The 21,921-nt window shown below is 36.3% G+C and overlaps 2 protein-coding genes across 2 annotated transcripts; both read left to right on the top strand.

The window, feature by feature from the left end:
• Positions 1-2,365: 2,365 nt before the first annotated feature.
• On the top strand, positions 2,366-4,770 carry LOC111784511 (exopolygalacturonase-like). The gene is made up of 4 exons (XM_087120769.1): positions 2,366-2,371; positions 3,350-3,649; positions 3,909-4,427; positions 4,525-4,770. The coding sequence occupies exons 1-4, from the start codon at positions 2,366-2,368 to the stop codon at positions 4,768-4,770; spliced, it is 1,071 nt and encodes a 356-aa protein (XP_086976895.1).
• Positions 4,771-6,766: 1,996 nt separating this feature from the next.
• Positions 6,767-7,902, top strand: LOC147786425 (exopolygalacturonase-like). Its single transcript, XM_087120768.1, has 4 exons — positions 6,767-6,913; positions 6,997-7,050; positions 7,144-7,296; positions 7,561-7,902. The coding sequence occupies exons 1-4, from the start codon at positions 6,767-6,769 to the stop codon at positions 7,900-7,902; spliced, it is 696 nt and encodes a 231-aa protein (XP_086976894.1).
• The last annotated feature ends 14,019 nt before the right edge of the window (positions 7,903-21,921 follow it).

Genomic DNA, 21,921 nt, shown 5'->3' with positions numbered 1-21,921 from the left:
ATGTGTCCCACCCATGAGCGGAATAAAGAATGAAATCCTAACGGAGGCACACAACTCAACCTTCTCGATACATCCAGGTGGAACAAAGATGTATCAAGACTTGAAACAACACTTCTGGTGGCGAAGTATGAAGAAGGATATCGCGGAGTACGTGAGTAAGTGTCTGGTGTGCCAACAAGTAAAAGCCCCTAGGCAGAAAACCGTCGGGCTACTACAACCTCTAAGTATACCAGAATGGAAATGGGAAAACATTGCCATGGATTTCATAGTAGGCTTACCCAAAACATTAAAGGGCTATACGGTAATCTGGGTGGTCGTGGATCGCCTGACAAAGTCGGCTCACTTCCTACCGGGTAAGGCAACATATACAGTAGACAATTGGGCACAACTGTATGTTAAAGAAATTGTGAGGTTGCATGGAGTACCAGTGTCAATTGTGTCGGATCGGGACCCGCGTTTTACGTCGGCCTTTTGGCACGGACTCCAAAAAGCGATGGGTACCCGCCTCGACTTTAGCACCGCCTTCCACCCACAAACGGATGGCCAAACAGAACGATTAAACCAAATTCTGGAAGACATGCTTCGGGCATGCGTTATGGATTTCACAGGGAGTTTGGACACCAAACTGCACTTAATGGAATTCTCTTACAATAACAGCTTCCAAGCAACCATCGGAATGACACCCTTTGAAGCGTTGTATGGAAAACGATGTAGATCCCCATTGTGTTGGGACGAAGTAGGAGAACGAGAATTGATAGGACCCGAGCTGGTCCGTGTCACCAACGAAGCAATCCAGAAAATCCGAGTAAGAATGCGTACCGCGCAGAGTAGGCAAAAGAGCTACGCCGACGTTAGGCGTAGGAATTTAGAGTTCGAAGAGGGGGACCCAGTGTTCCTAAAAGTAGCCCCATGAAAGGTATTCTAAGATTCGGACGCAAGGGGAAGCTCAGCCCCCGATTCATTGGACCGTTCGAAATTTTAGAAAGAGTAGGTCCGGTAGCTTACAAACTAGCTTTACCACCTTCACTTTCAAGCGTACACGATGTATTTCATGTGTCCATGTTCAGGAAATATATTCCAGACCCGACGCACGTAATAGACTACAAACCTCTCGAAATTGAGGAAAATTTAAGTTACCAGGAGAAACCGATTAAAATTCTAGCCCGAGAGGTGAAAGCCTTACATTATAGGAGTATAGGTTTCGTTAAGGTATTGTGGCGTAACCACCAAGTCGAGGAAGCTACGTGGAAACGAGAGGAGGAAATAAAGGAAAAATATCCCGAGTTGATCCACGAGTTCGAGGCTTTCGAGGACGAAAGTCCCTTTTAGGGGTAGGTAATGTAATGAGCCCGAAAAAAAAAAATGATGGTCGTCGGCAGAGCCGAAAACTCCGGCGAACGTCGGAGTTTTCGCTCACACACGACCCACAAAGGGCGGCCGAGGGCTGGGATGCCACAAAATCATGTCCCCAACCTTCAGCCACCCTGAAAGAACCTGCAAAGAAACGAAAACGGTAAGGAAAAAGGAGAGAGAACAGAAAACCGACGGAACTCGGCAAAGCCGAATCGTATGAATCGACGTCGAAAACCCCCATTTCACACCACAAAAGTAATCCTAGAACCCTTTACACACATCAGGAGTAGGTTCTACGCGAATCCCGTACGCTGAACACCGTCGGCAAGGAAGACGTAACGGCGGACTTCCGAGCTCCCCAGATCCGGGAGTGCGAGGCCCTTACCAACGAAATCGGTACAAGTTAGGGTGAAGGATAAGCTCTGGAACGGGGAAAAAAAGAGGGAAAAAGGACGTCAGGACGACGTTGTCGAAGAGAGAGAGGGATCGCCGAAAAATCGCGCAGGCAGTCGGGCGAAGAGGACGAAGTCTGACCCGCGATCTGGATCCGAAAACCCGAACCGAACCCCATACCTTCGGTCAGCCCAGAACCCACGTTACCCGCAGCCCAAACACCCGACCTTCAATCGCGAGCTGGCCCATCAACCCGCGGCCCATCACCCGCGAGCCGGCCCATCACCACGCGGCCCGTCACCTGCGTTCGGTCCGAGACCCGCGAGCGGCCCGTTAACCCGCGCCTCGACCCGAGACGCCTGCACACGCGTCGCTCTCGGATTGTGCCACGTGTCACGTCTGCAGCGCGGCTACTCTCGGCTCAGGCGGCTTCATCGGCTTAGTGGTGGCTCGACGACTCCGGCGGCTTATTGGGCTCGAGAAACCTATTTCCAGCCCGTTTGACACCGTTTCGACCCTTTCGGACCTGGTTTCGGCCCTGTTTAAGGTAAAAGAGAACATTTTAAGGTCGTATTTCACAAATTCCAGTTGGGAATTTATTCTTATTTGTGAAATACTAATGGAAGTGACTTATGAACCAATAGGAACCAACCACCAACGGAAGCGTAGAACGTCCACGAGGAGCTAGGAGCTTACGTTATATTCTAGGGAGTACTTCGGCTAAGGCCTACCAAGTAAGTGGCTCACCCGTTGTAGGTTAAGTGTTAATTACTGTATGTTGGCACATGCCCGTGGTTATGCACGTGCCATTAAATTGTATGCTAGCTTAATGTGCTTAAGTACGAAATCATGTGAACGTGAATGTATGTTGTTTATGCTGCTTAGTTGATGTGATATGAATGCATGTGACGATGTGTGACCCTTGTATGATTATGGCTTGTTATATGAGTATTGAAATGTAACTGAATGAATTGTATGACATGAAATACGGTAAATTGCATGATACATAACCCCGCTAGGAATATGTATGATATGTAACGAAATGAGAATGAGAATGACATGTAAGCATGAAAACGTGACACGGGGTTATGTTCATTAAATAATGACTGTAGGACTAGTGGGACCTCATGCATATTGTGTGATCATGCATTTGGGGGGATACCCCTATCCCATCACGAGGGTACGGACGTGTACATCCAAATGGCAGAAACACGATCGTTATGCCCTGCATAGTGCTGCCGTGACGGTTTTAGTTTTAACGGGTCCCGGTGGCCCCCAGAGCATGCCCACCGGCTAGGGACAGTGGCCCAGCGGTGTGCGAACTAGCTGGTGAGCCCATACTCGCACGTATGGGCTACGTGTAGAGTATATGGTACACGTCCATGATTACCTGTTAGGATAACACCGTAGGGAAAACGAAACGAAATGAAACGAAACGATAGGTCCCATCATTTCATTGCATGTGTTTGTCGCATAACCCCGATAGGGGGTCACTTACTGAGTATTCTAGAAATACTCAAACCTCGTGCTACTTTACTTTTGCAGATAAGGGAAAGGCACCCATGTCAATTGTTTGCTAATTTTTGTTACTTGTGTCATGTAGGCTTTAGCAAATGCATGGAAGGATGCATGCACGTCCAATCGTTCTACTGCGATTGTTATTCCGGGAGGGATATTTAAAGTAAAGAAAGGGATATTTAAAGGACCTTGTACTAGCCCAATTGACTTTCAACTTGGAGGAACATTGCAGGCACCAAAAAGCCTTCAGGGAGATAATTGGATTACTTTTGAACATATTGATAGATTGACATTATCGGGTGAAGGAGTTTTTGATGGCCAAGGAAAGGCAGCTTGGAAAAAGAATGATTGCCATAAACGCATAAATTGTGCCCAACTCCCCATTGTAAGCAATATGCCTTCCGCTTTCCTTCTCAATCTCGTGCATCTTGTTGTTTTTAGATGTCTTCTCTAATCTTCTAATATTTATAATTTGGTACACTGTTCTTCATTTTCTAGAGGATAATCTTTAACAAAAAAAAAAAAAAAAAAAAAAAAATCATGTAAAGAAGTTAAATTGTTTTCGATTTTATTGGGTTCTGTTAAAATTTTTGGCTTCATTACTTACGCTCACATAATATTATTTGATTATACAAAATGTTTAGAGTCTGAGGTTCAACTTCATCACCAATTCAATCGTGAAGAGAATAACGTCACTTGATAGCAAGAACTTCAATATCAACGTCCTCGGCTGCAACAACCTCACATTCCATAATATCAATATAACTGCACCAGAAAACAGTCCCAACACTGATGGAATACACATCGGTCGATCAAATAGGATCGCAATCACAATGTCCAAAATTGCAACAGGAGATGATTGCATTTCTCTTGGAGATGGAAGCAAACAAATTAACATCACCAACGTGACATGTGGGCCAGGACATGGCATAAGCATCGGAAGTCTTGGAAGATACACTAACGAAGAACCCGTTGAAGGTGTCAACGTAAAGAACTGCACGATGATTAACACCACTAATGGTGTCAGGATCAAAACGTGGCCAGCTTCTGCTGCTAGCGGCACCGCCACCAATATGCAGTTTTTGGACATTATAATGGTCAATGTTAGCAACCCTATTCTAATAGACCAAGAGTATTGTCCGTGGAATCAGTGCAATCGGAAGGTATTGATCGCATTCTCAAAGCTTTGATTGATTTTGCCACTATAACTTTCACAAATAAACCACTTACACAAATTTGTTGTCTCATTTTGATTTTCAGATTCCTTCGAAAATTAAGATTAGTAAAGTGAGCTTCAAGAACATTAGAGGAAGTTGTGCAACTCCAGTGGCAATCAAACTTATTTGCAGCCGTCACTTACCATGTGACGAAGTAAAAGTCGGTGACATTGACCTCACTTACAATGGAATAAAAGGTCCTATTACATCTCAATGCACGAATGTGAGACCCATCATTTCAGGAAAACAGAACCCTAAAATCTGTTCATCTCCTTATGTTGTCCCATGAATTGTTGATTGCCATAGTACTTCAAACTAATCGATAACCTTAATTAAAAGAAGACAGCTCTATCCATTTTAATTTCTCTTTCTTTTGAGTTTCTTTTGTTGTACTTTTCGAAATATATATGATGGTTAAATGTTTGAAGGAAGTCTTGTGTCCTGAACAATGTAACGTTTTTAGTACCTCGACGTTATAAAATAAAATGATTTTGCTCTTGTTCTTTCGTTTCAGATTTGAATTCTGAATAAGACAATGTAAGGGTAAGGACTATTATTAAAAAGACCAGTTACTTAAAAAACAAAACCAAACCAAACAAAACAAAATCTTTAACCATAAAAAATATCTAACTCCCCTCTCTATTGGAAACCCTAAACAAATCATTTACCATTAGAAATTTTCGAGACAAAATCGATAAGTCAGATCGAATGTCCTAACTATATTCGTTGGATATCGCACGGATCCATCAATATTGTGAAAGAAGAATTGACATTAGAGGAGACAAATCCAGTGAGTCGCATCCTTAAATCTATCTTTTTCGTCAATGGTGTACATTCGGTTGCAATTTTTAGATCAGTCTTGAAAGACATTAGGTTTTAGATTAGAAAATTAAGTGACAAGTATTAATATGTATTCTAGGAATTCACACTTAATATCAAATTATCTAACTATTTATCTCCATTTCTTAACTGTTCCACCTTACTTAGCTCTACGAAAAATGTCGCTAATCCTAGAAAAATTAAATATCAAAAGTAGCTAAATGTTCTAGGAGTTTACTCTACAAGAACTTATAAAAATTGGCCAAAATTCGTGGTAAATAAGGGCAAAAACAACAAAAATCGCAAAAGAGAGAAGATAAAAACAAAACTTTGTGTCCATAAATGCTCTGTTTCGTGTTTTCAAGTCCTAAAATATTTGTTGCGTGCGAGTTGAGCTTGGTCGAGTTGAGATACTTTCTTAGACCTAACTCAGTTATTTGGATCATAAACTTATTCAACCCCAACAACCCTTGTTAAACAATTAAATCTTTTGATTTTTGTGTTTAGAATGATATCTAAGAAGAAGAATGCATACGAAGCTTTTTGGAAATGGCAAATGGTGCCCCATGTTGAAGCTTTGGACCGGAATTTGAAACTTGGATCCGGCAACTGATTCCCTTGACATTCCTCTGCATCACTGTGATATGGCTACATTACCAACTTGTCATGAATTGCTTCTAGGAGTGAAATTTGTCCGCACAAATCAACACGGTTCCTTTTAGCATTTTTTTCCCTTACTCAGATGTCTCCTAAGATGTAACCTCGTACCTAGAATTTGGACCGGGATTTGTAATCCAAATTTGGCACCCGATGGCCCCCACAAATCCCTTTGCATCTTCAATGATATGGTCATATTATTTACTTGTTTTGAATTGCCTCTAACAATGAAAAGTAATTCAAAAGTTAGGCATGTTTAGTTTGGAGCAATCTTATGTTAGGGGACCTCTTGAAATTTTCTTAATAATCATTTGTGTAAAGACAAAGTACGCTAAAAATATTTCATCGAGTTTGAAATTTCTTCCTACCCTCCACCCATAAAATTTTTCTAACATTGAAATCAATGTATACTCGAAGTCCATCTTGTAATAGAAACTTCATTTGTACAAGGCTCCCATTAATTCGTGGCCGTAAATTATGTTTCCTTCCAGAAAAAGTACTTCGTTGGATTTGGCCAATGCCTAGTTTCTTTGAGATTCAACTGTTCGTAGGCGAGTGAGAGAGATATTGCAACACAACCATTAACGAACAACTTAGCGAAACAATAAACAACGTTTAGTTATCAATTACGTTTGGATTAAGAGAGGGAGATGGAACCATTACTTCGGTTGGTTCCATCCCAACTTGATTTCTATTCTTCAATTGGCATTATTAAATACATAAAGGTTCCAAATCTAAAACGAAATATCATTGTCTCTCACTAGTTTTCAAGCAATATACATAAAAAAAGAAAAGAAAGCAAGGGCATCATGAGTACGATCCAATCCAGTTTCTTGATTGCTACAATTTTGATGCTATTATTGTTAAATTTTACCGTCGATGCTCAATCTAGTGCCGATGTTGTTTTTCCTTTGAAAAGATATGGTAACATAGTGCCTGGTACTGACATCACGAAGGTAAATATACAGTATGAACATCAATATTATCACTAGTTGAGTTGATCAATTGTTTGCTAATTTTTGTTACTTGTGTCATGTAGGCTTTAGCAAATGCATGGAAGGATGCATGCACGTCCAATCGTTCTAGTGCGATTGTTATTCCGCGAGGGATATATAAAGTAAAGGAAGGGATATTTAAAGGACCTTGTACTAGCCCAATTGACTTTCAACTTGGAGGAACATTGTAGGCACCAAAAAGCCTTCAGGGAGATAATTGGATTACTTTTGAACATATTGATAGATTGACATTATCGGGTGAAGGAGTTTTTGTTGGCCAAGGAAAGGCAACTTGGAAAAAGAATGATTGCCATAAACGCATAAATTGTGCCCAACTCCCCATTGTAAGCAATATGCCTTCCGCTTTCCTTCTCAATCTCGTGCATCTTGTTGTTTTTAGATGTCTTCTCTAATCTTCTAATATTTATAATTTGGTACACTGTTATTCATTTTCTAGAGGATAATCTTTAACAAAAAAAAAAAAAAAAAAAAAAAAAAAAAATCATGTAAAGAAGTTAAATTGTTTTCGATTTTATTGGGTTCTGTTAAAATTTTTGGCTTCATTACTTACGCTCACATAATATTATTTGATTATACAAAATGTTTAGAGTCTGAGGTTCAACTTCATCAACAATTCAATCGTGAAGAGAATAACGTCACTTGATAGCAAGAACTTCCATATCAACGTCCTCGGCTGCAACAACCTCACATTCCATAATATCAATATAACTGCACCAGAAAACAGTCCCAACACTGATGGAATACACATCGGTCGATCAAATAGGATCGCAATCACAATGTCCAAAATTGCAACAGGAGATGATTGCATTTCTCTTGGAGATGGAAGCAAACAAATTAACATCACCAACCTGACATGTGGGCCAAGACATGGCATAAGCATCGGAAGTCTTGGAAGATACACTAACGAAGAACCCGTTGAAGGTGTCTAGCTCCTGGAGAATGCTTGCGGACGGCGAGATAACACTCAGGGTTGGAACAAGAGAGGTTGTCTCAGCAAGATCAATAGAAAATTTAAAATTGTTTTTTGGAGATAGATTCATTATATTAGATAATGTACTTTTTGTTCCTTAAATGAAAAGAAATCTAATAGCTATCTCTTGTTTATTAGAACAATTGTATAAAGTATCTTTTGAAATCAATGAAGTATTCATTTGCAAAAGAATTATTCATATTTGTTCTGCAAAACTAGAAAACAACTTATATATGTTAAAACCGAGCGAAACAAAAGCTATTTTAAATGCCGAGATGTTTAAAACAGCTGAAACTGAAAATAAACGACAAAAGATTTCTCCTAATACCTATCTTTGGCACTTAAGACTAGGTCACATTAATCTCAATAGGATTGAGAGATTGGTTAAAAGAGGACTTCTAAATGAGTTAGAAGACAACTCTTTACCCATGTGAATCTTGTCTTGAGGGTAAAATGACTAAACGATCATTTTTCGAAAAAGGTTATAGAGCCAAAGAAATCTTAGAACTCGTGCATACAGATCTCTGTGATCCAATGAATGTCAAAGCACGAGGAGGGTATGAATATTCATCAGTTTTATTGATGATTATTCAAGGTATGACTATCTTTACCTAATGCATCACAAGTTCGAAGCTCTTGAAAAATTCAGAGAGTATAAGGTTGAGGTTGAGAATCTATTAGGTAAAACTATTAAAACACTTCGATCAGATCGAGTTGGAGAGTACATGGACTTAAGATTTCAGGACTATATGATAGAACATGGAATAAGGTCTGAACTCTCAGCCCCTGGTATGCCTCAACAAAATGGTGTATCAAAAAGGAGAAATAGAACTCTATTAGACATGGTTCGGTCTATGATGAGTTTCGCTCAATTACCCGATCCGTTTTGGGGATATGCAGTGGAGACTGCTACATACATTTTGAACATGGTTCCTACTAAGAGTGTTTCAGAAACACCTTATGAGTTATGGAAAGGGCGTAAAGGTAGTTTACGTCACTTCAGAATTTGGGGATGTCCAGCACATGTGTTGTTGCAAAACCCCAAGAAATTAGAACGTCGTTCAAAATTATGTCTATTCGTAGGATACCCCAAAGAGACGAAAGGTGGTTTGTTTTATGACCCTCAATAAAATAGAGTGTTTGTATCAACAAATGCTACATTTTTAGAGGAAGACCACGTAAGAAATCATCAACCTCGTAGCAAACTAGTATTAAGTGAGATTTCTAAAGAAGCTACTGATAAAATAACAAGAGTTGTTGATCAAGCTGGTCCTTCAACAAGAGTTGTTGATGGAGCTGACACTTTTGGTCAATCACATCCTTCTCAAGAGTTGAGAATGCCTCGAAGTAGTGGGAGGGTTATAACTCAACCCGATCGTTACTTGGGTTTGGCAGAAACTCAAGTCATCATACCTGATGATCGCGTTGAGGATCCATTGACCTATAAACAGGCAATGAATGATGAAGATAGAGATCAGTGGATTAAAGCCATGAATCTTGAAATGGAGTCAATGTACTTCAATACAGTCTGGGAACTTGTAGATCAACCAGATGGGGTAAAACCTATTGGTTGCAAATGGATCTATAAGAGGAAACGAGACCAAACCGGTAAGGTACAGACCTTTAAAGCTCGACTAGTAGCAAAGGGTTATACCCAAAGAGAGGGGGTGGACTATGAAGAAACCTTCTCTCCTGTTGCTATGCTTAAATCGATTAGAATACTCTTGTCTATTTCCACATTTTATGATTATGAAATTTGGCAAATGGATGTTAAGACAGCCTTTCTAAACGGCAATCTTGAAGAGAGTATCTATATTGCTCAACCATAGGGGTTCATTGAACAGGATCACGAGCAAAGGGTTTGCAAGCTTACAAGATCCATTTATGGGTTGAAGCAAGCATTTCAATCCTGGAATATAAAGTTTGATACTGCGATCAAATCTTATGGCTTTAAACAGAATGTTGACTAACCTCGTGTTTATAAAAGGATAGTCAACTCTACAGTAGCTTTCCTGGTGTTGTACGTTGACGATATCCTACTCATTGGAAATGATGTGGGATTTCTGACTGACATTAAGCATTGGCTACCGACACAATTCAAAATGATCTATAGTATTAGGATAATGCTGAGTACCTTATTCTGGGGACACTATGGATGCGGCCCACTTTTGTATATGATATAAACAATGTGATCACTAAATTGTACATGTGGAGACATGTGAGTGGGGGCGTCCTAGGCAATGAGTATTGCATAAGATCGGACCATGAAGAAAACCACTCTCACTTTATAATGTCGTTTACTGTTGAGACTGATTTTCTTTTCATTCGATAACCTAGGTAACTCGGTTTTAATCCTGAGCTAACCATGAACTCCTATTTATTCGGAATTATCCTTAGATTTTCATGGGTGAGAGTGGCTCTAGTTCGCCGACTCAATAGGCCTCCCATTTCAGGGGTAAGACTGGGTGAATGGCTGAGGACGTGGGGTGCAAGATGGAATTCACTCCTACCCACTTTTAGGGATAGAAGAAAGGTAGTTACATTAAGCATTGACTGTCTTGAACAATGGGCCCCACCCTCTCATTGGCCTGAGAGGGATTCGGTTTACTAGTTGGACCACAAATCAATTGTTCATTAGAGGATCAGTGAGACATAAGGAACAAGAAGTAACTTTAAGGGTAAAACGGTAAATTGACCTAGCTCTAGTTACGAACAACCTGTGAAGGATCGACTCACTAATCATGGTTATATCAAATGGACAGAAATATATCTATACTGAGGGGAGTGCAACTACTAGGCTATAGTGGAGTGTCCTAGTAGTTAACGAATGTTGGTTAACAAGGTTAATGAGTTTAGCCGGTTAATCTTGGATCGTTGGAGCCCATGATCTATAGGTCATTAGGTCCCTCTGCTAGCTCATATCGGACTAAACCATAGAACAGTGTGACGAGTGAGTTCGAAGTGTTCGAATTCAAATTAGAGAATATGCGCTACATATATACGAAATATTTAACCGCATTTTTGTTTTATTTACGAATTAAACAAAAGAAGAGAATCTGAGATATTTAAATAAGATTCAAATATCTTAATCAATTATGTGTCAGAATTGATTGGGATTAACATTTGAATTAATATTAAATATTAATTAAATAGTTTAATTAATCATTTAATGTTACTTTAATTTGAAATTCATTATTCAAATTAATTGTTGAATTAAAATGAAGAAAGTCAAAATGTTGACTTCATTTAATGGAAAAATCCATGTTAGTGGAATTTTGAGGTGTCAAAATTTGGTTTCACCAAACTTGCATGTTTGCCAAATAAACCCTACAAGTTTGAGTGAAATTTTTTAGTGTCAAAATTTGGTTAACTCAAACATGCATGCTTGCCACATAATCTCAAACATTTGAGTGGAATTTTAAGTGTCAAAATTTGGTGATCTCAAATTTGCATGAACATGCAAACATGACTCTTTAAATAGCGTGATCTTGGTACATGGAAGGTCTTCTTCTTCTTGGTGAAAAACCTTGAGAAAAACCTCTCACAAACACTCTCTTCACATATACAAAATCCCTCCCAAGTTTAGTCACTCACCGGATTCCACAATCCCGTTCTAAGGCTAGAGGATAGTGGAGAAGACGCTAGTGGTGGTTCGAAACCGGTTCGTGAGGAAAAAGGAGTTTGAACTATAAAAGGTTAGTATCTAAACTAATTAAGTTTTAATACTTATGAACATGCTAGTTATACACTATAATTGATGTTCTAAAAGTGCCTAAGATTCAAATTGCTTCCGCATGTGTTATATTAACACCATCAGTAGGGACCACTCAAAGTGTTAGTAGTGAGCATATCTTGCCTTAGGTAGTTAAAATATGCATGCTTAGGATCTCATAATGGAATTTTTAGATTAGAATGTAATACATGTTAAAAATTACCGAAACACCCTTAGGATGAGAATTTAAGATACATGCCCATTTTAATGTATTTCTACTAAGCTAGAATGAAGAATGAGATATTGTAATTTGTGCGCTAGGAAGATGAATGTTATCTCTTTGTTGAACATGTATGAAACGTGATGTAGTATGTTTAGCTTCAGGTGATTGATTGTGCCTTATTCCTGTAGAGCGTGTTTATCTGCACAAAGGTAGGACTAAGGTGTTAGAGTCCGACCAACTAGATGATGACTTAAGTTAGAATACTAACAATAGACTGAGCATAGACCCTAGTGCTCACAGACTAGAATAGAGTACCCTATATTTGAATTGACAAAGCGCTTGGGTTGCATGTATCCCTTACAATGTCCAGTCTAGCCATAGGCAGGAACCTCCTCAAAATCAACTCATTTTCATTTCACATATACCTTCACCACGAGTGTTGCTTTATGCTTGACATTTCCTTCACTATTCTTCTTCAACTTAAACACCCACTTCAAACCGATGGGTTTGTGTCCGGGCGGTAAGTTAGTCAGTGCCCACATCTTATTCTTCTCAATGGCTTCTAGCTCTTATTACATGGCCTCTTACCACATCGTCTCAGTTGCTGCCTCACAGTAAGTTTTCGACTCCTCGACTGCGAGCAACACTAACTCATCAGGATTTAACTCTTCTTCAAGTGTATCTACATAAATTCCAAGAATGAAATTTCTTTGATCTACCCTCTGTTGTGGATCCTCATGTGCTCTCGCATGAGCTTTCTTATTCTAGAGAATTCATCACGCATTTTGGTGTCATCGGTGATAACATGTGTGGACATGTTGGTGTCGCTGTCGGTGTACTTTCTAGGTCTGTTGCGTGTTCCTTTTCTTCCAAGGGAGTGAACTCTGTAACAGTATGCTTGTTATTGCCAATGCTGCACCAATCCCACTTCTTCTCTTCTTCAAATATGAAATATCTACTTATATAAATTTTCTCATGTTTCGGATCATATAGCATGTGTGCCTTGGTCTCTTCCTCTACGCCAAAGTACATCTTTTAGCTTTTGTCATCAATATTTTTGATATATAGGTTTGCAGTCTTAACATGTGATGTACAATCAATGACTCTTAGGTACTCAAAGTGAGATGTCTTGCCGAACCATCCTTCGTAGGGGGTGCAAGTGTCTAGCTCCTTTGTCAGTAAAAGGTTTAGAAGATAAACTGCATGTTGTATTTCCTTGCCCAAAAAAATCATAGGAACTTGTATGCTCTTGAGTAAGTGATATGAACCAAAAGACATCAATCATATAATATACTTCAATGAAGATGTGAAGAAAAGGTTGTCAAAATTGTCAAAAGATGTTTCAATTCATGCCACATTGAAGAACAATGAAGTTTGATTGTTATAAATTTTGCTGGATTACAATTTAGAGTAATTTAGAGTTATTGTACTTCATTAATGTATTTTAAGACTCTTTATTTACTTTAGGTTACAATTACATCATGGTTAATTATGGTCATTAAGTAGGAATTTTACAACTCTTAGGAATGCCGTTTCATTTTGAGGCTATTTAAAGCCATGTATGTTGTATTTGCAAGTAGACTTGGAAAATATAGTAAAAGAAGCATTTGTGTTCTTCTTTAGCTAATGGCTAAGTTTCTTTGCAATTCTACGTAGTTTAGGTTGCATGTAGAATCATTCAAGCTCGACATGATCAATCTTGCTTGTGGAGTGATTTGAATCTCAATCAAGTGTTCTTGTCTTGAGATATTTGATCAACAAGAATCATTCAAGCTAGACATGATCGATCTTGCTTGTGGGGTGATTCGAATCTCAAATAATGTTCTTGTCTTGAGATATTCGATCAAGAAGGTAATCCGAATCTTACTCCCCTTGTAGTGATTCCTTATCTTATCAGTAACCTTCTTGCAGTGTCCATTATTATGCTATTTCCTCGTTCGACCATACTATTTTGTTGTGGAGTGTACGGTGTGGTGAATTGATGCTCGATATCTTCCTCTTGATAAAATTTTGAGAAGTTCTGGGATAAAAACTTGATAAGTCAACCATAATCATCAGCCCAACCATCCAAGATTTTGTTAAAAAAAGAACCCTTAAATCAAAGAAATGAACACCGCCTTATACAAAATTTGGATCAACAAAGAGATAAGGCTAGAATTAGATTACCGCTTAAATTAAAGATGTAGAAGCAAGATTTGGAACCTTGTTCTAAATTGAGTCACTCCACAATCCAACTTTATCAAGACTTTGATTGAATGACTCAGATGTAATCTACCAAGAAAATTGCTTGAAACTTAGAAATGACAAGGATGATGCTCGAATATCTAAGGATCTCAATTTCATTCATCCGTTTTACATAATAATTTGTTGGTATTTATAATATCTCCACAAAAGAAGTTTTGGATTCTTCAAATGCCCCCCACTAAAGAAGTTAGTGGTTATAATTTAACTCAGATCCCCTCAAATCTCCACGAAAGAAGAAGTCAATTTGACAAACAACTTCTACCATTTTGCCCATTATAAAAATTATGAAATTAAAAATAATAAATAAAGTTTTCTAACAACTTATCAATCAAGTACAATTTATATCAACTTCATGCGCTACTTCAACCATGCAAATATTCACTTTTGAAGCTCCAAATGGTTCTTCCTCAATCAAATTAGCTTGTAACACATGAAATAATGGTTGAACCGAGCCTATCCAATTTTGTAGATGAAGAATGAATGATGGTTGAATCTTCTTAGCCTTGGATCATCTAATAGGTCCAGTTGGAACATTTAGAACACCGTGAAGCTTATCATCTTCCCCCTCTTCCAAAGGATTCGTCCTCGAATTAGGAAAATCATCACCTACATAAAAAAGACTCAAGTTAGCAACATTGAAAGTAAAATGTACTGAAAATTCTCCAAGAAGATCAATTTTATATGAATTGTTATTAATTATTTCAAGGACTTGATAAGGGTCATCCCCTCATGAATGTAACCTTGTCTTCCTGTGAGATGAGAATCTTTCCTTGCGAAAATGTATCCAGACTTGGTCACCGGCTTGAAAAATGATTTCCTTTCGTCCTTTGTTAATTCTTGAAACAACTTTGAAATTTTGTTTCTAAATTCTCTCCTTCACCTCTTTGTGCAATGTTTTGATCAAATCTTCCTTACTTGTGGTTGTGGCTCCTTCACTCACAAAAATATTAGAAGAAATAGAAAGAAAATATAGAGGGGTAAGTGGATTAAATCCATAAACAACTTTAAAAGGAGAACAACCAATGGTACTATGAATTACTCTATTATATGCAAACTCTACAAATGACAAATATTTATCCCAAGACTTAATATTCTGAAAAATAATAGCCCTAATCTGCTCCTAATGTTCTATTAATCACCTTAGTTTGTCCAAAGGTCTGACGATGACATGTAGTTGAAAACAACAATTATTACATGGATTCTATGTAATCTTACTACTCCCATAAAGAATAAGTCAGCAACATGTTTTGCATCTTCCGTCTTGTCCCATGCAATAAAATGAGTCATTTTACTAAATCTGTCTACCACATCAAAAATACTATCTTAACGCTTTTTAGTGTGCGGCAAAACAAGAACAAAATCCATAGATATATTAGTCCAAGGTTCGTTAGGTACATTCAAAGAAGTATACAATTCATTTGGTTGTGATCTAGATTTGGTTCTTTGCATTTAAAACATTGGCCACAAAACTTATGAACATCTGCTTCATATTTGACCAAAAGAAGTGTTCATGCAAATATTATAAGTTTTATTAGTCCCAAATTGTCCCATTAAGCCACCCCATGTGCTTCTTTTTCAAGAAAATCTCTTATAGAGCATTTAGGAATAAAGGTTACTTTTCTTAAATAAAAATTCATAAAACACATAATAATCATCAACAACTTTTTTTTGTAGTACACGATGCATAAATAGTTTCAAAGTCTTAGTCATCTCTATGTAATTCTTTAATATGCTCAAGTCAAAGAATTTTTGCACTAAGAGGAGCAAAGAGATTGTTACTTCTAGATAATGCATCAACTACTACATTATCCTTACCTTTCTTTTATTTGATGACATATGGAAATTTTTCAATAAACTCACCTACTTTGCATTGGTTCAATTTCCTTTGACCCTTAAGATACTTCAAGCTTTCATGATTAGAGTGGATCACAAATTCTCTATGCCATAAGTAGTGCGGTCACACCTGCAATGTGTAAACTAAAGCAAACAATTCTTTATCATAGGTAGGGTAGTTCAATGTTGCACCCATTTAGTTTTTCACTAAAATACATTAAAGATTTTTCATCGTGCATCAAAACAGCACCTATGTCTAAACCATTTGCATCAGACTCAATTTCAAAAGTTTATGAAAGTTAGGTAAGAAAAGTAATTGTGCATGGGTTAATTTCTTCCTAAACTCATTGAATGCATTCTCTTACCTATCCCCCGTGTAAAAATAAAATTATTTTTCACCAAGTCATTCAATGGTGCAACCATGGTGCTAAAATCTTTTATAAATTTCTTATTGAAGCAGCTAGCTAACCCATGAAAACTTACTGTAGAAGCATGATCAAATTAGTTAAGCTCATACGTTTAACCCGAAAGATGGTAGAAAAACCACTCTTGTACCTTGGAGTACTGCAAAAGTATGTGATGATAAATTAGTTAAGCGCATACATTTAATTGATTAGGAAGCTCATACATTTAATTGATCAGCAATTAGTTATGCCTTTTTGGGTTAACTAATGCTCCTACCACATTTAGGTGCTTAATGAATCACTCTTTGAGAGAATATTTGAGAAAACATGTTGTCATGTATTTTGATGATATTTTAATTTATTCAAGACTGAGCATGTAGAGTATGTTAAGTCAGTTTTAATTACACTTAGAAAAGAAAAACTTTATGCTAATTTTAATAAGGATAGTTTTTACATGGAAAAAGTTAACTTTCTTGGCTTTATAGTTGGTAAAAATGGAGTAGGAGTAGATGAAGAGAAAGTTAACTTTATGCTAATTTTAATAAGTGTAGTTCTCTACTAAGATGGACCTATCATAGTCGAGCTAGCTGTTCGTAGCCGGATGTCTGGAGATCAGCAAACCCCCGTATATCATGCAAGGCATGATCATCATCATCATTATAGTATACGCATCCATACTCATCATCATAAATGAGGAAGTAACCTGATGTATACGAACACACAATATGCATGAAGTCCATGTAGTTTTTATCTTTAAATCATTCTTATGACACAACCCTATGCATCTTTCACACATTACCCTAGGTAACATACATGCATTGGCCTACATACGTTCATCATCATTTACATCAATTAAGGTTTGCCTTAGAAAACTTATTGTCATAATGTTTCATGACATTTAATACATGCACATCATCTTAATATGAAAGATCATCATATTAAGTCATCTCATCATCATGCATCTTATCTCATCATGTTATTAGGCATCATATCATCATGTTATTATGCATCATCATCGTCGTCGTCATCATCATCATCATCATCATCATCATCTTCATCTTATATCATCATGTTATTATGCATCATCATCATCATGTCATCATCTCATCTCATCATATACATAATCATACAACATCATTACATCATTACATCATTATATTATTATAAAACACAAAGTATAAATAACGCGTGCAAGGATCACTGGACACGTGTCCTCATACATAAGGTAAGTCTTCCGACTGAGTCGATAGTAAGACAATTTACTTGATTAGCTTAAGTTGGTTTCACCTATTTATCCCTAATGAAAGTTTGATTTTGTCATTTGAGAATTCAAGTTAACCTATGTGAGCTCATGCCATCAATTTCAAGTTCAAACTTCTCTAACATTATTTCGCTAGATTGTACAGTGGTCCATGTGTTAGCCTTCAAATATTAGCACTTTGCATGATTAAAGTTTTGCATGATCTTTAATATTATATATATATTATTTATTAAATATCTCATTTTCTTTCTCTATTTGTTTTTTTTTTCTTAATTCACAAAGTTTTTTTTTTTTTTTTTTTTTTTTTTTTTTTTTTTTTTTTGCAACTTTTAGATGAATTCTTACTTTTTCTTATTAAAATGGTTACGTATTGATTTTCTAAAACTTATAGAAAATTCTTGTCATTTAATTTCTAACTCTGAGCTAAATGACTTATTCGAATGACATCTCTCCTCCCATCAAACTAAATATACTTAAATTTCAAAAAAAAAAAAAATTGGTTCGAAATTAATAATCTTCCTAATAATGAATTTGTTAAAGTATTTTAGGGAAGAGTTGTGAGAGGTTTGTGACGGATTGGCTATTATTATTTTTTATTATTTAACTAATTTTCTTTCTTTATTATTTTTTATTTTTTATTTTTATTTTTTACTTTTTATTTTTAACTGATGTTGTAGCATATACCTTAAAAAAAAAAATTTCATCCCCGAAATTGCCTTAATCACTTTGGTCCTTGCCTATCGGTAAAAGTTTGCGGTCTAAAGCGTACATGAAGTCAATCAAGTATTTGTGAATCATGAATATGTGATGTAAGTTATATGGTACAAAGAGAGACTATGGTAGGGTTGATCTGTATGTCACTAGTCTGATCCAATCTAGAATGTTGAAAGGTCTGACAAAGTATGGACTTGCAATTTCATTTGAACTTTAATATGTCCATCGAGGCCACTTTCAAGCACACCTTAATCAGTTCTTTATATTCAATAAATTGTCGCAGGGCCGAATCATATATTCTTATCAAAGTTAATGCATTCAATATAAAGCGCTAAAGTGTCAAAACTAATACTAGAAACCCTCGAATACTTAATTCAACCTTAATTCCTAACAAGCCATAATCGTACAAGGGCCACACATCGTCACATGCATTCATATCACATCAACTAAGCAGCATAAATAACATACATTCACGTTCACATGATTTCGTACTTAAGCACAATCATCTAGCATACAATGTATCATATCATAACCAAGTCATAACGTAAATACTTCATAGTCATATCGTTCTCTAACTTACCATAGTCTTAACGTTCGTATACCTATCACAGACATATCATTACGTGACGTACCTTAGTCATATCATCACCAGAACGTATCCTAACGCCATCGTTCTATCAATCTATCACAAACCTATCCCTTTCTACCCATAACCTAATCGTATTCTTTCATCAATCTCTCCTATCCATAGCACTCCGGTATGTAACCTAACCTTAACGTTTCGTGAACGTATCTTACTCCTATCGTTACATTTTGTTTTGTGCATCCTTCTCGTATCCTATCTCAAACATCTCCTAGAGCACACCGTACCATAATTATTATCATACAATCCACATATTATATAACATAACATAACATATAGGAAGCATATCGATCCACAGACAATTCACACATATCAATAAATATGACACGTGAAGAACCACAGGGCACGTGTGAACATCAAAAAATAACCATGCCGATAGTAAGGTCACTTACCTGGTTAGCTTAAGTCGTTGTCACGAATATATCCTTAATGAAAGTTCGATTCCGTCATTATCCTTAATGAAAGTCCATTGAACTCCAAGTCAACCTATGTGAGCCCATGACATCAGTTCCGAGTTTGAATTTCTACAAAATTGTTTCTCTAATTTATATTGATCCATGTGTTATACTTCATGCGAACGTTAGAGTCTTTGTCTGAGTTAGGTCTTGAAATATTTATATATGTTTGTTATAGTATTATTTTCATATAAACTATTTAATACCCATTAAAATTTTCCAGATATTCTATTTTCTCTTACCGTGTTTAATACTCTTTAACATTTTCCAGATAATTTCAATTATATTCACAATCTTCCCTCCCTGTCTCTTACTGTATTTCCCTTCTTTTAATTATCCCCTGTGTTTGAGGATGACTTTTAATATCATTAAACTACTGAAATGCAAAATCCTTTTAATATCATTAAATAAAATAAAAGGAAAACTATTGAACTCTTCAAATGCAAAATCTTTTTCTAGCAAAATATCTCTCACTCCCAAAACTAAATCTGAACCTTTTTTTTTTTGTTTGTTTTTGGCCGAGAGAAGAAATTCTCATACGTTAAATCTGTTTAACCCTTCTTCTTTAGTTTTGTGTTTTGTTTGCTACCTTTCAATTAGATTAGCAATTATTTTTGGCCAATTTAATCGATTCTATTTTTTCTGCTATTGATCCTGGCTATCTTTCTAACAAGGTAAATTGCTAAATAAAACTAAATAATTGGATAAAGAAAAGGAGATCTCAAATATAACTTACAGAGAAATCTCAAATCTCTCTCCCAGGTAAATCTTGATCATCTCTACAAACTCATCTCCTATAAATTTGACGCAGGTATTTCTGTTTTCTCAAATCTGACATTTTTCATTTCTGTTTTGTAGGAACTATCAGGTGGGTTGAGGAGAGATTGGTGGGAAAGTGACTAGGAGGATGAGAAATAATTATTTTTATTTACTTATTTATTAATTTTTTTTTTTTTTTTTTTTTTTACATAATAATAATTTTTTGTTCTTTATAATAATTTTTATTTATTTATTTTTTTTTGGCTGTAACATTATATCCCTCTAAAAAAAACTTTCGTCCTCAAAAGTGTTTTAATCTTGGAATAACTCGGGTTCTTATTCTAAGAGTTCTTTGTTAAGTCTTCAAGTACCACTAAGCAAAAATTCTTAACAAGTATACCTTAATTCGTATGAGTCATAACATTTATTTGCATGCATAAAACTTTCATAAGCCTATCACTTTGTATTCATAAAATCTTTGAATCCTTATAAGGTGTCTTGTGAGATAGTTAGGTATTTTAAATCTTAATTCATACTCCAAAAGGGTCTTTTGGTCATTTACCCCCAAATCTTGGTTTAATTCTTCAGCATATTCCAATGGTCTTGTAACTTTGTGTAATCCCTTTACAGCATGATATAAGGCTCCTCATCAAATTTCATGTCATTTAGAGGTCACTTTGGTCATAAACTAGTGGTACGTAATTATAGGGGCATTTTAGTCATTTTACACCTACACTTGGTTTAGCCCGTTATCATAACCTAATGGTCACAAAATTTCGTACATAGCCTTATCATGTCATATTGGTCTTCTTCTAAAATTTCATGGACAACATAATTCATCTAAGGTTTGTGGCTCTGGCACTTCATTGAAATAAATGTTCATGTATACAATAAGGTTGGAAAACTTACATAGTTCCTCACTTTTTTTAATTTTTTTTTTTAATTTTTTATTTACTATGATTCCATCTACTAGATCAATAGTTTTACTAGTTTTTGCTTTACATTGTTCTCCAAATCCAATTTTCTACACTTAGCTAAAGGTTCACTAATTGATTTGTTTGTCCATGCTTCCTCAAAATCTCATTTTTAAATATCCAAAATGTCATTTTCTTTTGATCCAATTTTTTTTTTCTCTCTCCCTATCATTAAAGAAATACAAAGAAAAATTTCGGGTTAGAAACATTCTCGAGAATTTCTCTTAAGATTTGAACCCATAGTTGATGGTAGAACTAGGATAGATATTTTCTGTTTCCTACTCACACGCGCTCATATCTTTGCTTCTCGATCTATCTCTAATTTTAATCTTCCTCCCCAATAAGATATTACGGTGCTAGTGTAGACCAAAATTTCGTTACAGTCCAATACTGACCGGTAATAGATACCGGGGCTTTGCAATATTTGACTGATCACAATTCTGTATAGTCCATTTACTATAGGAGTTCCCCAGGAATTCATTAGAGGAATGTTTCCAATTAAAATTGTTCGTTCTCTATATTTTTAATAATTAAAAAGAAAGAAAGAATTGTTTTCCTTTCCTCATTATTGTTGGTGTCCACTTGATTTGGTTCATCATTAATGTCTCATCTTTGTACATGAATTCCATATACAAATTTAGCTATTTTCCCATACAAAATCAAGAAATTGGTAATACTTCTTCTCTCTTGGCTACCTACCCCAATTCTAGTAAATTTTTGGAGTCAATCATGACATGAAACTAGTTAAGAACTCCA

This window comes from Cucurbita pepo, chromosome 20 (genome assembly GCF_057944985.1).
Source record: "Cucurbita pepo subsp. pepo isolate OVF chromosome 20, ASM5794498v1, whole genome shotgun sequence".
NCBI lineage: Eukaryota > Viridiplantae > Streptophyta > Magnoliopsida > Cucurbitales > Cucurbitaceae > Cucurbita > Cucurbita pepo.
Note: the sequence above shows the minus strand (reverse complement) of the source record. Positions and strands in the feature narration are given on the sequence as shown.